The sequence below is a fragment of the Biomphalaria glabrata genome, chromosome 2 (assembly GCF_947242115.1).
Source record: "Biomphalaria glabrata chromosome 2, xgBioGlab47.1, whole genome shotgun sequence".
NCBI classification, from domain to species: domain Eukaryota; kingdom Metazoa; phylum Mollusca; class Gastropoda; family Planorbidae; genus Biomphalaria; species Biomphalaria glabrata.
In genome coordinates, this window is record NC_074712.1 from 30575110 (window position 1) to 30592969 (window position 17860).

Here is a 17860-nt window from a genome sequence, read left to right on the forward strand (position 1 = left end):
CTAGATTATCTACCCATCTCTGCTAAAAAGACAACCTAGATTATCTACCCATCTCTGCTAAAAAGACAACCTAGATTATCTACCCATCTCTGCTAAAAAGACAACCTAGATTATCTACCCATCTCTGCTAAAAGGACAACCTAGATTATCTACCCATCTCTGCTAAAAAGACAACCTAGATTATCTACCCATCTCTGCTAAAAAGACAACCTAGATTATCTACCCATCTCTGCTAAATATGGTCAGTATGATCCTTGTGCTCACGAGTCAAGGCCATGTTAACTTTTCAAAGGTCATAAACTCTATTGTTTAATATGCTAAATATTTCCAACCACTAAAACACTAATCTACCACAAAACTAGAAACAAACTCAAGTAATGAGTCATCCACCAGTGAGGTCCTGCCAAGGCAACATTCAGCCAACGAAGTTTCCTTTTAAATTGTGTTTTTAATGATTCTTTCCACATATGTGTGTGTGTGTGCGCGCACGCGTTTTACGAGGTGCTAATAGCTTCACGCTAGATCTCTCTCAGACGGCCACATCTAGGTTTTAATAGCCAACGCTAAGCTATGATCTTTGGGCTGCGGGCGTAGGAAGGGGATGTAACAATGTCAGATTGGCCCAAACAATGGGAGTTTTGGCTTTGATGAAACCCGAGGTTGCTTTTTTAAGTCTTAAAATTAAGCTATATATAGCCCCCCATGTAGATATATCTAGACTATTGCTTCATTTTGTCAATTCTATCTAAAACACTGACCTTTTGAAAAGTTATCTTCAACACAAAAACTGAGTGTATACAAAAAAATAAGACGCTTATTTTTTTAAATTTATTTTTTTTATTCAAATAACTGAAAGTTCACTTCTAGACGACATGAATTGCCACTTAGAAAATTGTTCAAGTGTATGGGAAGGGGGGAGACAAACTTCGCCTAGGTAAGAAAACTGTTCACCCACAGCGGCACACAGTGGGCAACCTTTTGACCAATGGAAGCGAAGCGTCACGGTGCAGAAGGCGGGGTTAATTATTCCTGCGCTCCAATCGTCAGGCGGCGCTGGCTAGGCGTCGTAAGAAACAAAATGGCGGAGTTTGTTGTTTGGCACGAGGGGGCCACGAAGCCGCGAGACGAGGGGAAAGAAGAGAGGGGAGAGATACGAGTGTCAGAGAAAGAAAGAACAAAAAATTAGAGGAAAGGAATAGAAGAGAAGGGGCCCGCTACGTTATTGTATAGACGAAAGCCTAGCGTGTGTATTCTGTAGGATTCTAACGCCAGCGTTTTTGTTGAAAGTTTGAATGAACGTGTGCACATAGTGACTGTAAGTCAACAGTGAATAACTTTTGTTGTGCCTCTTTCTACTTGCAGGAGGAGCCGCTGAATGGTCCTAGGGCCAAGTCTCTACACACAGATAGCATACTTGTCCACTTCAGTTCATTAGTGCTGAATTTGTGTTGACGAGGAGGGGCCCAACTACCAAACTACCTCGGCGGACCCCCCACTCTAAACGGAGACTATGGATTATTGTTATTCACTATTTCACTGAGGAAGTGAGACGTGAGTGCTATTGTAGTGAGATACGTCACTTAAAAGACTTGGACTTACTTCCGTTTGTGTTTGCTAAGTAACATAGCTTAGCTGTTTGTTTGTTTTTCATTGTTAATATTTTAAACATATTTCTTACACCGGAGAGAAAACAAAAAATATTTGTCTAAATAGTTAAGATTTGTTAGTTTTAATAATAGGAAACAACAGTATTCAAATTATTATATCAAAATAATGCTGTATTTAGCATTAGCCATTAGTTAAACCTAAACTTACATTTATGTGTTTAGTTAAAGCTACATGAATTAGATTTTCATTACTAATAATGAACTATTCATATTTCAGTTTCTAGAAGTTCAGTTATTTCTTATGTAAAAAATATTTTGAACACATCGGATTTATAGACCTGTGCATATATGTCAGTGATTGTGTTGATTCTTACATTGCTGGATTACTGTCTCAATACAGACTGCTATAGGTCAGTGTATTCTTGAAATATCTAAATTCGTTTCTGTATTGGACTTAATGTTCTGACACCAGTTCCGAGAGATTCAATAGCTCGGGTGTGTGTGGAATGTGTTTATCGGCTTCTGATTTATTGGATTATCTTCTTGTCGCGCACTGAAGAGCGGCGTGTCACGAGACCACCATGAGCGCCAGAGGGGATAGTTTCTGGATTTCACGCGCCCTGCTGGTCGTGCTGGTGTCTGTCGCTGTGTCCAGAGGTAAGTGGTGACAGCCTGGACCTTGGCTATGAGCTAGTGGAAGTGTCTGGGGTGTGAGTCTCGGCGTGCATGGTTCTAATTGTCTCACTACTCGGTTCCGTGATGTGGATGTGTCAGGCCCAGTGGTTCATATCAATGTATGTGTGTTAAAATTGGCCTACATATTTCTGCCTGAGAGTATATATGTGTGTGTGTTTATCTGTGGACTGATAAATTTGTATATTTGTTGTAACCAATAGTAGGATTGTTCTTTTAATCTTGTTGACGTTTTTAAAGCGTAAAAAAGACCCCCCCCCCCCACACACACACACAGAGCAAACAAAACTCACACATTGCTACACACCAGAGCAGTGTCGGATCAGCCATAGTGCAAGACTGTGCCTTTATACAGGCCCTCATCCTTAAAGGGAGCCTCTACATTTCAAAAAACATAAATAAATGCATTAAAAAAAAGAAGAAAATAAGGGAAATTAGTTTAAATCTACACATTCTCTATTACTTTATAAAACAAGGTGATATTCTATTAGATTTATTAATACTATTATATGCATATTTAATGAATCTTGAATACGGTATGGGCTCACTAAACTTTGGCATTGTATTTCTATTTCGTTGGCATATAATCTAATCATATAGTGTTATAAATCAATCGATTACGCAACTGTAACCAAGTTACGGTAAATACAAAAAAGAAACAAATTGTTTTACCTCTTTACCATCACCGACGAAGAGTATTGTATTTGTAACAAAAGTTACATTTATCTGTAATACTGTCTATAAAGTAGGAAATATATAGGTGTTACAATAGTTCCAAGAAGTTACCTATAGTGACATAGTCATTTAAAAACAAGGTCTACAGCCTGTTGATGTAACAATAGCTCTACGGCATGTAAACAAAAAAATAGATGTTGTAATAGTTACAATAGTTGTAAACTTGAACACATCGCTATGACAATACTTCTTTTGGTTGAACACACTGACAGATTGCTTAGTCTATACTAGAGTAGTCTGATCCTTGTTCAAGATGCGGTTATTGATGGGAGTGAAGACATGTCTGAGGGCGAGGGAGGAAGGGCTGGACTTACTTCTTGGAGGCCTGTGCCGATAAGAAAATAAAAATCCTTTACTTCCGGTTCAGTAAACCTAAGCTCTTATCCATTTATGTGTCTGCCTTGAGATCAGAGAGTTAAGATACAGACTTATTTCACATTTGCTAGTCAGGGGTGGTCAAACGGTGGCTCTCTCCGACTAGAGGCGGCTCGCGGTATTCAAGCATACCTTTTACGTTGTTACCTTTTGTCTTTTGTCAGCATTAAAAAAAAAAACTTTCTCACAAAACTTTTTGAATCAAGCTTTTCGCTTGGCTCTCTCGTCACACCTGGGCTCTGAAATATTTTTTTTTTTGGGGGGGGGGGGGGAGGGGTTGCTTTTATTGCTTACATTTAGCAGAAGTCTGACTAAGGAGTGAGAGTGACGGATGATAGAGGAGGGGGGGGGGAGTTGAAATAGTTTTACGAAAAATGAAAGAGAACGAATACCCCCCCCCCCCTCTTCCCTTGAAAACACTTTATCGTTTTGTGATATTAAGATGAATGGTTTTGCTAAATCCTGTGTAAAGTGGTCTGAATACAAGCCGTCTAAGTACGAGCCAGTGTACACATCTTCAACGACTATAGCGTGTCCACATTGAAAGACTCTGTGAAGTACGCAGGCAGCCAATGTACACTTCTTTCTTTCTTCTTTATTTCTCTTCCTCTTTTCTCCCTCGCGTTTCTTGATTGTAAAGAAGAAAGTTTGGATGTGCTTGCGTGCCTGCGCGCGTGTGTTGACCTTAAGGTGGGCCGGTCAGTGGACGTAAACACCCACAAGAGGACTACACTAGGACTGTAGACTTAGCTAGGGTTAAAGCTACTGTTGGCTCCTCCGCCGTCGCTAGTCGCCCAGTGACTTGTCCTTTCTACCTTTGACCTTTATTGTGTGATGAGGAGGGGGGGGGTGGAGGTTTGGTTCACAGGCTAGAGAAGCTTTTTTTTTTCTTCTACCATCTTGACTTCTTAGTTCTTGGTTAGGTTGGAAGAACTAAGAACAGTTTTGTGTGTTTTTGTCTGTGTATGTGTTAGTGTCTGGGTGAGAGGTGGGGGCGATTAGGAGAAACATTTCTGTTCTTAATACATTACATGTAAAGAAATGTACAGTAATGAAAATAGTAATGTTTTTTTTTTCTTTTTTGTTTGTTTGTTGTAAGAGGATTGCGTGAGATTCGATGCTGTAAAGAGAGTTGCCGTGAGATTCGATGCTGTATAGAGGGTTGCCGTGAGATTCGATGCGGTAAAGAGGGTTGCCGTGAGATTCGATGCTGTAAAGAGAGTTGCCGTGAGATTCGATGCTGTAAAGAGGGTTGCCGTGAGATTCGATGCTGTAAAGAGGGTTGCCGTGAGATTCGATGCTGTAAAGAGGGTTGCCGTTAGATTCGATACTGTATAGAGGGTTGCCGTGAGATTCGATGCTGTATAGAGGGTTGCCGTGAGATTCGATACTGTATAGAGGGTTGCCGTGAGATTCGATGCTGTAAAGAGGGTTGCCGTGAGATTCGATGCTGTAAAGAGGGTTGCCGTGAGATTCGATACTGTATAGAGGGTTGCCGTGAGATTCGATACTGTATAGAGGGTTGCCGTGAGATTCGATGCTGTATAGAGGGTTGCCGTGAGATTCGATACTGTATAGAGGGTTGCCGTGAGATTCGATACTGTATAGAGGGTTGCCGTGAGATTCGATGCTGTATAGAGGGTTGCCGTGAGATTCGATGCTGTATAGAGGGTTGCCGTGAGATTCGATGCTGTATAGAGGGTTGCCGTGAGATTCGATGCTGTAAAGAGGGTTGCCGTGAGATTCGATGCTGTATAGAGGGTTGCCGTGAGATTCGATACTGTATAGAGGGTTGCCGTGAGATTCGATACTGTATAGAGGGTTGCCGTGAGATTCGATACTGTATAGAGGGTTGCCGTGAGATTCGATACTGTATAGAGGGTTGCCGTGAGATTCGATACTGTATAGAGGGTCGCCGTGAGATTCGATACTGTATAGAGGGTTGCCGTGAGATTCGATACTGTATAGAGGGTTACCGTGAGATTCGATACTGTATAGAGGGTTACCGTGAGATTCGATACTGTATAGAGGGTTACCGTGAGATTCGATACTGTATAGAGGGTTACCGTGAGATTCGATACTGTATAGAGGGTTACGTGCACATGTATTGGACTAGTTACTAATGTCCAGGTTAATTACTGTCGTAGAAGACGACGTCGTCTAAGGTCATGGTCGACCACATCTCCGTTCACACAATCATCGTCGTCGCAACGATAACACTCCTCTACATGCACTGATAGAACGATCAATTCCAGGAGGGGAGGCCACCACAAAAGTGTACGTCGTGGAGTAGTCATTTAAACCAAAGCTGTTTTGTATCTGTGCCTGTCTACCACAAAAATAATTTAATAAACAAACAGCCCCCACTATAATACATAGTACACATCTTTTTACAATTGTTACTTATGTCTTTAAATAATTGAGTCGTTCTCCTGCCTTAATCAGTCACGGTGACCCGAGGGACAACATTTCCAGGTACTTACATTATCAAAAGGGAGATAACGTTTTACAAAGCACTAGACTTTTTAAAATAGAACTCTCCAAGTCAACACAGAGATAGATAGAGGGATAGAGAGACAGTGAGAGAGAGAGAGAGAGAAAGAGAGAGAGGTAGGGAGAGAAAGAGAGATAAATGGCTTTCATTAACTCACAGAAATAACGCCAAGGACGGTTCGAACGTCTCAAGTTGTGCTCTGGCATCAGCGAGAATTAATAAACAGGGGCAAAAACTCCAAGAAAACGAAGGGAGGTTAAAAAAGAATCATTTCAAGATAATTAAAACAATTTTTTGAAACTTGAATTCTAATCATGTGATAGACACAGGCAAACGCTGTGCTATACATGATTAAGCCTTTGGTAGCTTTAGACCATACCCAGATATAATAGCAAATACAAAAGAATATTTAAATTTTATTGGGGGATACACTTACACTCGGTAATCACTGAGCAAATATATTTCAGTAACATAGAAAAAGAAGAGAAAGTGTTGTGGTGAATGTAAAGGCGATGTAAGGTAGCCTAAAGCAAAAAAAAAACCTATAAGGTGGGGGACACGATAGAAGACGTTAAAATTCAAACTTTACAGAAATACATTTGAAAATATAAACAAAAAAAAAGTAAAAGTTTTAGAGAACTGACAAGTGTCGTATCAACTTGTTACTGGGTCTGCCTTTAACCTCTTGACCTGTCACACGAGTGACCCCAATTTGATGTAACAGGACTACACTTAAGGGTGTCTATGATATCTGCGGCGTCACTGCATACTTAACCTTGATATCATCATAGATGCAGATCAATAAAACCCAGTTGTGTGTGTGTGTGTGTGTGTAGCTCGTCCCACACATACACAGACCATATCATTGTGTCAAACAGTCGTGTTGAGGAACTTGACCCAAGAAACACTGGTCAAAGTCCCAACGAACTCACCTCAAAGTATAAGTGTATGTTTGTGATTGGACAAACTCTCCACACCAAACTGTTTGCGAGTGTCTGACTCGGTCAAGAGAATGAAAAACAAGGGAAGCATATTGTATCCGACAGTTACGGCCCTTTTTATTAAATTCCTGCACTGCAGTGTCAAGGGAGAAATGGCAGACTTAGTGCGCGGTGAAGAGAATGGGCTACACGGACTCCGGGTTTTAAACTAATTAGGTTCATGGGGCCGCCCCCACTCTCGATTTCTCTGTTAGTTCTCAATCCTTTTATCGTTGACACCCACCCACCCCCAGTGTTTTTTTTTTCTTTTTATTAACAAATGGTCGAAAGAAAAAAATCAATTCGTTAAGAGACTTTTTGTGTGTTGTTTTTCTCAGTTTGAATTAAAATCACGCGCGAATCTTGAAAAAACAGTTTCAAACTCGATTTTATATATTGTATATAGGTCTGTTGTCTTAATAGATTGTATATATAGATAGGTCTGTGACAGCAATAGACTAAAGCTAGAATTTACATATGATATATAGGTCTGTAGTAGCAATAGACTTGGCACTGACTAGTAGATATAGAATGTAAATAGGTTTGTGACGCAATGGTCTAAGAGATTGAGAATTGTTTATATTGGCTTGTTGAGTATAAGATCAATTATAACGAAATTAAATTGTTGTCTAGTACAGTACTTGGCACTGGAGATACTTGAAAAGGAATCAAGAGAATCTATACATTAAAAAAAAAAACATTTAAGAATGGAGAAAGCCATAGAAACTAATAGAATATATGTGTACGTATGAAGATACAGACTATTTCTTATTTAGTTGACATGTATACCACTAATGTCGTCCAAATTATTTAAGTATAAGTTTGGGTATTATAATGAAACAAACTAGCGAAACAACGTGAGTGCTTTAGTGAAACATGTGAAGGATGTTAAAGTGAAATGTGAATTTAAAGTGAGTCCCTTGATGGTGAGACAAAAAATGGAGGGGATGGTATGGTGAAGAGAGGTATCACAATCGGGTCCATGTGTTACAATGCAGTGGATGAGCCGGGTGCAGCTGCTGATTCAATCGATAGGGAGAGACTTCTTGTGGGAGTACCAGATGTCACGCCCCTGACAGCCTCTGATCTAATCTTTTAGTCCCCCCCCCCCTTTTTTTTTTTTATAGTGCGCCTCGACACAAAATAGTTTACTTGAATACTCTGACCTAATTGAATACCACATTACATCTAGAGATGGCTTTTAGAAACTGAAAACAATGTTGCCTTGGTCAAAGTGAAACCTAAAAATTGAAACCTAAAAATGTTACAGCGTTCCATCTTCACACGTTCTATGTGTTGAGTCAGCTTCAAAATTGTGCACTCTTTGGGTGTCATATATTGAAATGACTTTAATGAATAGCTAGTTAGGCCATGTTTCAATGGTACAATTTAAGTTAACATTTACAGCCGACTTCTTAAATGTAAAAGGTTTTCCATATCATCTCGGGAAAAACAAATACCTTGAACAGTAAATATTATTGTTAGTGATTTTCTTATTGTGATGTAGTCAGAAGTGAAGAAATACACAACTACAAATAAAACATTCATCACCAAATAGTCTCACCTAAACCAGAAAGACGGTTGATAGACCGAGACACTAAGAAGAAAAATGGTGTACACAGATAGACCGAGACACCAAGAAGAAAGATGGTGTACACAGATAGACCGAGACACCAAGAAGAAAGATGGTGTACACAGATAGACCGAGACACCAAGAAGAAAGATGGTGTACACAGATAGACAGAGACACAAAGAAGAAAGATGGTGTACACAGATAGACCGAGACACCAAGAAGAAAGATGGTGTACACAGATAGACCGAGACACTAAGAAGAAAGATGGTGTACACAATGTCACCTATAGTATTGCTTGTCACCTGATTGCAACTCATGATACGAATCTCTAGTGACGAGCCGGTGGGTCAGTTTTAGAACTAGTTAAGATAAGAGAGGTCTCTTGTTGCTTTGTCAATGACAGAATATAGGGTCAAATTATTTCCATCCACAATACTCAATTTTCTTTTCGTTTCCGGGACATCCTCTCGGGAAAAACTCACCAGACTCGCCCCCCCCCCCCGCCCCCCAATTCCCCAATATCTGTAGAATAATATAGTTCTTGGACAAACAGTCCACACACTTAGTCAATAATGTAGAAGATAATCACAGTCCTCTGGTAGGTTCCGCTCCTGGCTTGAGTGACATCTAATCAACTTTGACTGGTCTTGGACCCTCATGGCCCCTTCGCATGGGTGACTAACTGGGTCCCTACACTCCTAGCCTTGCTGTCGTCGTGTCTCTTTCTTTCTTACTCTCCCTCTCTCTCTTTTTCTTTCTCTATCTCTCTCTTTCGTTCTCTATCTCTCTTTCTCTCTCTTTTCACAATTCGCTTTCTTTTTTCTCACATATTTCCAATTCTCTTTCTTTCCTTCTCTCTTTATGTTTCTCACCATCTCTTTTTTTTCTCACCATTTTTTCTTCCCAATTCTTCTTGACGTCTTTCTCTTTTATTTCTTTCTCTTTTTCTCTCTCTCTTCTTTTTTCGGGGTTGAGCCTATCCCAAACAACACACTGATTCAAACCATAGTCCGGTTCTATTTCCTACAGACCAAATGAAACCAGACAACAAAAAGTGAGACGTGAACATCAGACAGAACGTTTTCATTCTATAAGAGGCCTGTCTCTTGCTTCTGAAGACAGGAAAAACTAGATCAACTTTTGCCTCCCATCGACGTATATATAGGTAACTCAATCAGTGTCCTGATCTCAAAACTTGATTAAGTTGAGACGTTTGATATACTTTTTTTTAAAAAAAAAAGCTTTTTTTATTCAGGGGGAGGCCACTACCTGCACAAGCGTTGACCTACATGCTAATTATGGCAAACTTTTGTTTTTAGAGAAACTATTTATAGAACATTGCTTCGTAGAATGAAAGGCAGTATCTAGTACTACTCTACATTTGTTGTTACAACGTTATTCTCTTGAGTTACGTCCCTTCTCTTTTATAGCGCAACTGGATATAAATACTTAACACCCGCTCGTTGTGTGTGTGTGCGTGTGTGTGGGTGTGTGTTTCATTTTTGAACAAAAAATATACCCAAGTTATACAGGATTTTGTAAGCCGTCCCCTGCATGGGAATGTTGAACTCATGCATGCATCATTGAAACTCTTCTATCAGAGACTCTTTACCTGTGTCTTCCATCTTGGATAGTTTCACTCATTCCCTCTCTGTGTCTCTCTCTTTTTCTCCCTCTCTCTGTATCTCTGTTTTTCTCCCTCTCTCTGTATCTCTGTTTTTCTCCCTCTCTCTGTATCTCTGTTTTTTCCCCTCTCTCTGTATCTCTGTTTTTTCCCCTCTATCCCCCAATCTCCCATTTCTTCCCTCTTTTAATCAACACAGACTAACCCACATGATACCCCAGTCAGCGCCCTCAGAAGCCCCCCTGTATCACAACTAATCTGTCACTCCTCGATGGATGTCCGTTTCTCGTGAGAGGGAAGGGATGGGGGCTTGGGTGGCGCGGGAGTAGGGAATCATTTCCCTGAGTAATGAAAACTTCAGCGCCCCCGACTCCCCAATAGCCGTAGATGACTAATGAAGGTTATCTTTCTATCTTTCCCCCTCCACTCTGAGGATAATCCTCAAGACAATACGTGTCCCCCATATATAATATTGGAAGACTCCGCCCAAGATGGAAACAATGACAGTGTTGTGGGCTAATCTAATCTGACTTCGACTATGTATCAATTATTACTTAACATTAGCCACAGAACATTACAGGTTGAATATAGTTGATAACAACATTCAGTTCTACAAAATGAGACTTTATTACCCACTGGGAAATCCGTCCAGTCTTCCTAAAACGTCGCTATATCTAATTACTATTCAACTACTATTCAAAACACAACCTACTTCTAACATAACGCCATGTTGGTCCCTTCTTCGCCTAAGTCTACTACGTCATTAGTCTGTCTTACTACGTCACTACTTTTACCGTCGCTAAAACTATACACAATATATTTAACTAACAAAACTAACCTACTCTCTAAACGAGTACATTACAACAGCATTGTTACGTTTAATTTTCCAAGAGAAGTAAAGAATGTATTTAGAGAAACTGTCAGAATAGAACACGCAATGTACGTTTGGTATTCACTTTTTCTTAGAAATAGAAAATCTAGGTTGTTACTTTTTCTTAGAAATAGATCTAGGTTGTTACTTTTTCTTAGAAATAGATCTAGGTTGTTACTTTTTCTTAGAAATAGATCTAGGTTGTTAGTTTTTATTAGTAATAGATCTAGGTTGTTACTTTTTCTTAGAAATAGATCTAGGTTGTTACTTTTTCTTAGAAATAGATCTAGGTTGTTACTTTTTATTAGTAATAGATCTAGGTTGTTACTTTTTCTTAGAAATAGATCTAGGTTGTTACTTTTTCTTAGAAATAGATCTAGGTTGTTACTTTTTATTAGAAATAGATCTAGGTTGTTACTTTTTCTTAGTAATAGATCTAGGTTGTTACTTTTTCTTAGAAATAGATCTAGGTTGTTACTTTTTCTTAGAAATAGATTTAGGTTGTTACTTTTTCTTAGAAATAGATCTAGGTTGTTACTTTTTCTTAGAAATAGATCTAGGTTGTTACTTTTTATTAGAAATAGATCTAGGTTGTTACTTTTTCTTAGAAATAGATCTAGGTTGTTACTTTTTATTAGAAATAGATCTAGGTTGTTACTTTTTCTTAGAAATAGATCTAGGTTGTTACTTTTTCTTAGAAATAGATCTAGGTTGTTACTTTTTCTTAGTAATAGATCTAGGTTGTTACTTTTTCTTAGAAATAGATCTAGGTTGTTACTTTTTCTTAGAAATAGATCTAGGTTGTTACTTTTTCTTAGAAATAGATCTAGGTTGTTAGTTTTTATTAGTAATAGATCTAGGTTGTTACTTTTTCTTAGAAATAGATCTAGGTTGTTACTTTTTCTTAGAAATAGATCTAGGTTGTTACTTTTTCTTAGAAATAGATCTAGGTTGTTACTTTTTCTTAGAAATAGATCTAGGTTGTTACTTTTTATTAGTAATAGATCTAGGTTGTTACTTTTTCTTAGAAATAGATCTAGGTTGTTACTTTTTATTAGTAATAGATCTAGGTTGTTACTTTTTATTAGAAATAGATCTAGGTTGTTACTTTTTATTAGAAATAGATCTAGGTTGTTACTTTTTCTTAGAAATAGATCTAGGTTGTTACTTTTTATTAGTAATAGATCTAGGTTGTTACTTTTTATTAGTAATAGATCTAGGTTTTTACTTTTTCTTAGTAATAGATCTAGGTTTTTACTTTTTCTTAGTAATAGATCTAGGTTTTTACTTTTTCTAAGTAATACTAGTAATGTATCTAGTTTTTTTTTTCTTAGAAATAGATCCAAGGTTTTTATTTTTTCTTAGAAATAGATCTAGGTTTTTACTTTTTCTTTTATTAATTACAGCAACAATTAATCAACAACCAGTTGAGTCAGTTGACTCACATGACCCAGCGATGACTGTTTACCTTTCAGACCTGCCTACCGTTACGCAAAATGCGTATTCGTTACGCAAAATCTCCCAAAAATGACCGTCAGTACGCAAATACGCATTGAACCCGTTACGCTTTTCGTATCCTTTTTTCCCCCCTCTCTTGACTAGCTTACGAGCGGTCACGCTAAGCCGTTTTGTTTTGTTGGCCGGGGGGGGGGGGGGACAGAAAAGGTTGGGGAACACATTGTGTCCAGATCTATACTTTGATTGGTTCTTAAAAGCAATTAGATTTAGTCTAGAAATGAAGAACGCGAGAGTGAGGGAGTGGCGGGTTGGTACCGTCAGTTAGCTGATACACCAACGTGACTTTTCTTTTTTTTGTAAGTTCATTAGTAGAATCCCTGATTCCCGTATTCATTTGTATAGAAAAAAATATCGAAGTGCTATCGATTCAAAACACATTGGGTGACATTGTAGATATCTAGTCTAGATCTAGATCTGGATTCTAGACCTAGAATCTAGATAACTTGTTATACAGGAATAGATCTAGCTAGACATTACGATTGATGATTACGTTATGTCATGAGTCTCTACATTACTCTACAATCTAGATCCAATTTAGTTGCAGTATGATTTAGATTGACTAGATCTAGATCGATAACATCTACTACCATCTAGTCTAGATCTAGTCTAGATTAAATTCTTAGTCATAGTATAGAATAGATCAAGGATGAAGGTAGGCTTACGAAAGTTTGGAGTAGACCTACGTTTGTAGCGGATTCACGGCATCGGTAACACTCTTGAGCCCAGATCTAGAGTAGATTATATTCATTATATAGACATAGATCCAAATCTAGTCTAGATATCATCTCTATTGTCGTATTGATCTAGATTGTAGATCTAATCATGACATCTAGATCTAATTTTATATATATATATATATATATATATATATATATATATATATATGACAAAATAGTGGTTCGCGTAAGTGTTACGCATTGTGGTGCCAAAATACGCATTTTGACCATCAGCGTTACGCATTTGGACTTTTTTTGGTAGGCAGGTCTGGACCGTGTAAGAGGCAACTTTGTCCAGGGCAATGAACACTTAGTTTAGGGCAATGAACACTTAGTTTAGGGCAATGAACACTTAGTTTAGGGCAATGAACACTGAGTTTAGGGTAATGAACACTTAGTTTAGGGCAATGAACACTTAGTTTAGGGCAATGAACACTTAGTTTTGGGTAATGAACACTGAGTTTAGGGCAATGAACACTTAGTTTAGGGCAATGAACACTGAGTTTAGGGCAATGAACACTTAGTTTAGGGCAATGAACACTTAGTTTAGGGCAATGAACACTGAGTTTAGGGCAATGAACACTTAGTTTAGGGCAATGAACACTGAGTTTCGGGCAATGAACACTTAGTTTAGGGCAATGAACACTGAGTTTAGGGCAATGAACACTTAGTTTAGGGCGAGGGCAATGAACACTGAGTTTAGGGCAATGAACACTTAGTTTAGGGCAATGAACACTGAGTTTAGGGCAATGAACACTTAGTTTAGGGCAATGAACACTGAGTTTAGGGCAATGAACACTTAGTTTAGGGCAATGAACACTGAGTTTAGGGCAATGAACACTTAGTTTAGGGCAATGAACACTGAGTTTAGGGCAATGAACACTTAGTTTAGGGCAATGAACACTTAGTTTAGGGCAATGAACACTTATAAGCGGATTGACATAAAATGATGTGAGGATCAAATCTAACTCCGAAACAGAAGAGTCGAGAACGTGACAAAAAGCTGGGCATCTAAAAGACAATAAGAGAGAGAGAGGAGAGAGAGAGAGAAAGAGAGAGAGGAGAGAGAGAGAAGGGAAGTGAGAGAGAGAGAGAGAGGAGAGAGATAAAACAGAGAAAGATGAAGATTGTAATACTGATATGAACAAATAAAAGGTATGGCCACTGAAGAGAGAAAAAAATTCCAGAAAACCTTTCTCTCTCTCTCTGACTCTCTCTTTCTTTCCTCCTGCCACTCCCCTCCCCTGTTCTATTTAACATCCACACAGCCAGTTAATGAACCAGGAGAGGTTAGATTTAATCTTGAGGTCTGGAGGACCCTCATTTGGCTGAATTACTGCATTAGTGAACCCTAAGATTAGGGCCTTGTTTCTGTCGGGAGGATCCCTCCCCTCCCATAGTCCCTAAACCTCCAGACTCTTTAGGCCGCTCGTCCAACAGTCGTTTATTTTGGTGATGTCTCTCCCTCTCTTCCCCGCTCACTGTATAGTCCTTTCCCACCCCGAGTTTTACACGCGCTCCTTTCTTTGACCCACTTTTCAATGTGTTATCACCTTGTCACCCTCGAATCGCTGGGAAACATATCTAATTAGTGGTATGGGCAATAAGTTGCGTTTTTTTCTTTGGACAGTTGATCACGTTATTTTCTTTGGGCAATATATCAACTTCTTTTCTTTGGGCAGTTGATCAAGTTATTTTCTTTGGGCAATATATCAACTTCTTTTCTTTGGGCAGTTGATCAAGTTATTTTCTTTGGGCAATATATCAACTTCTTTTCTTTGGGCAGTTGATCAAGTTATTTTCTTTGGGCAATATATCAACTTCTTTTCTTTGGGCAGTTGATCAAGTTATTTTCTTTGGGCAATATATCAACTTCTTTTCTTTGGGCAGTTGATCAAGTTATTTTCTTTGGGCAATATATCAACTTCTTTTCTTTGGGCAGTTGATCAAGTTATTTTCTTTGGGCAATATATCAACTTCTTTTCTTTGGGCATTGGATCACGTTATTTTCTTTAGGCAATATATCAACTTCTTTACTTAGGGCATTGGATCACGTTATTTTCTTTAGGCAATATATCAACTTCTTTACTTAGGGCATTGGATCACGTTATTTTCTTTAGGCAATATATCAACTTCTTTACTTAGGGCATTGGATCACGTTATTTTCCTTAGGCAATATATCAACTTCTTTACTTAGGGCATTGGATCACGTTATTTTCTTATCAACTTCTTTACTTAGGGCATTGGATCACGTTATTTTCTTTAGGCAATATATCAACTTTTTTACTTAGGGCTTTGGATCACGTTATTTTCTTTAGGTAATATATCAACTTTTTATTTGCAATAGATCAAATTGAATTCTTTTAGGCTCTAGATCAAGTTCTTTTCTTTACGCAATTGGTCAAAATCTTTGCTTTCTTAATTGATCAAGTTGTTGGGTTTTTTTTTTGGGGGGGGGGGGGGGGCGGGGGGAAGCAACAGGTTGTAAAGTTATTTCTGAGGGAAATAGTCGAAAATTGTATTTATTTATTTTTAAATGTATTTTGTGTGTAAAGGTACAAAGTTATTCATTTTTTTAAGGTTCTTGTATTATGTGAGATACATTCACACGGTCTCTCACTTCCTGTCTCTCTCTTTCTCATTCTCGCTCTCTCCATCTCTCTCTGCATCTCTCTCTCCATCTCTCTCTATGTCTTACCATACCCTTCTCTTTTTTTCTTCCCAATTCTCTCTCTCTCTCTCTCTTTCTTTCCATCTCTCTCTCTTTTCTTTCCACTTCTCTCTCTTTCTCTCTCTCTCTCTCTTTCTCTCTCTCTCTCTTTCTCGGTCTCAATCTTGTTTATCTTTTCTTCTTTCTCACTCTCGCGTTCCTCTGTTTCCGTATGTCCGTCTTAGAAAACTAACTAAATGTTAAGAGTGTTCTGGCCAGTTAACCCTCCAAGGACACTGATCTAACCCAATAACTGAGCAACATCCGTTCACTCTAATGGACCCCAGTTGAACGCATTTATATGGATTGGGTTGGGGAGAGGGGGGCATAAGGAGGCATTCTTCCAACTGTCTGATAAAATGAAGGAGAATTAGTCCGTTGAGTTGAGCCTCTATTGACCGGACAGAATAGACCAGGGTGTCAATCTTGAAGCAATCAGCTGATTCTTTTGGACCCGGTTCTATGTGAATCATCGCCAGAGTCGTATCGTGAGTGTGAGTGAATTAAAAGATAGAGAGTAAAACTTGAAGAGAGCGGAGACTGTGATGACTGATTAAGTTGATGGTTGATAATGTTGATGGTTGATAACATCACGCTTAATGATGATTCTGATTCGCTCTTTTTTTTTTTGTTTGGCATTTTAAAAAAATCATAAGAGAAATGTTTATTATTCTGTTATGTCCCAATAAACAAAAACAATGAGAAAATAATTATCAATAGCAATAATACTATACAACAATTTTACATTTTGTGAAAAGATAAAGAAAGGAGTTTGTGTTACACAAAACTCGTAGGCGGCTTCTGTGGGTCCGTTTATACAGATTGCAGTTGAAAGAGAAGTTTTGATAATTTCTAGCATACACTATTGGATAGTTAACGCAAACTCACTTACTAGTAATCGCTATCCCACTAGCTGGTAGTTACTAACCCACTAGCTGGTGGTCGTTAAGACACTAGCTGGCAACTAAGTTTCCACCCTCCAGCTTCAGCATTTTTTTTTTTCTGATTTTTTTAAAAATCTTCTTCTCCAAGGTCCAGCATTTTTGTATGAGTATCTGTGTGCGCGCGCGTGTGTGTGTGTATATGTGTATCTGTGTGCGTGTGTGTGTATCTGTGAGCGCGTATGTGTGTGTGTGATTTTGTTTCTCTCTTTGTTTGACTTTGTTTGTCATTAACGTAACTGTCATTGTTGGCATTCGTCCCTGCCACTGCGTCATTACTCAATCTGACAGTTGTTTGATCCTTGTCTCTCTTTTTATTTTAATGGCGCAGGAGCTGGTGGTGTGTGCGGGGGGAGGGGGGGGTGCCTGTTTTTAATTGCAGTTTTCTCCTCCTGAATATTCCTCTTCTCTAGCTAACAGCGCGTGCCTTCAAAATGTGTGTGTGTGTGTGTGTTTCAAGATTTATGACTTTCCACACAGAATAGAACTCAAACAGTATCCTCTTGGCGTTACTGACGGACTCTGGTCAACACATCAACGCAATGGAGCCAGGGTCGGATATTGTGGAAGGGTTGGCGATAAAAGACACAAATAAAAGTCAATCGTCCTCACACTTCTAATTTATCACCCCATTCCGCAGTCCTCTTTTCACTTTGTAGGATCAAAAAAAAACACAATAACTTCAATGGGGACGCCCAAACAGTTTGTTTGTATTTATAGTCAATACAAACGTTAGGACAGAAGGATGAACACACTTCGTTTCATTCACAGCCTGTCATGTTTATGTGTCCTACAATCTGTTCGCTTCTGGAAACACAATCTCATAGGCCAGAATTGTTTCGGGACTCACTGTTATCCGTTCCGCCAAACTGCCCCCCACCCTTTTATCTTCATTGTTTTTTAAATAAGTAAAATATACCTTTCAGACTATGCAATCTATGCGGCATTCTATGCGGCAGATGATGTAATGGTCATCTGTTTCTGTGGCCCACGGTTAACGATGGTGTCACATGGCCAGGACAA

General features: G+C 38.7%; 1 protein-coding gene across 6 annotated transcripts in view; it reads left to right on the forward strand.

Moving 5' to 3' along the window:
• Positions 1-17860, forward strand: part of LOC106077997 (netrin receptor UNC5C-like) — a 505747-nt gene that overhangs the window by 299947 nt on the left and 187940 nt on the right. For 4 of the 6 annotated variants that reach the window (XM_056020000.1, XM_056020004.1, XM_056020005.1 and 1 more), the window contains 2 exons: positions 1363-1551; positions 1885-2264. In XM_056020000.1, the coding sequence (XP_055875975.1) occupies positions 2189-2264 (76 nt within the window). In that variant the 5' untranslated portion in view covers positions 1363-1551; positions 1885-2188. Of the gene's footprint in view, positions 1-1113; positions 1244-1362; positions 1619-1884; positions 2265-17860 lie in introns of those variants that run through there. The other 2 variants (XM_056020003.1, XM_056020001.1) reach the window with 2 other exon arrangements.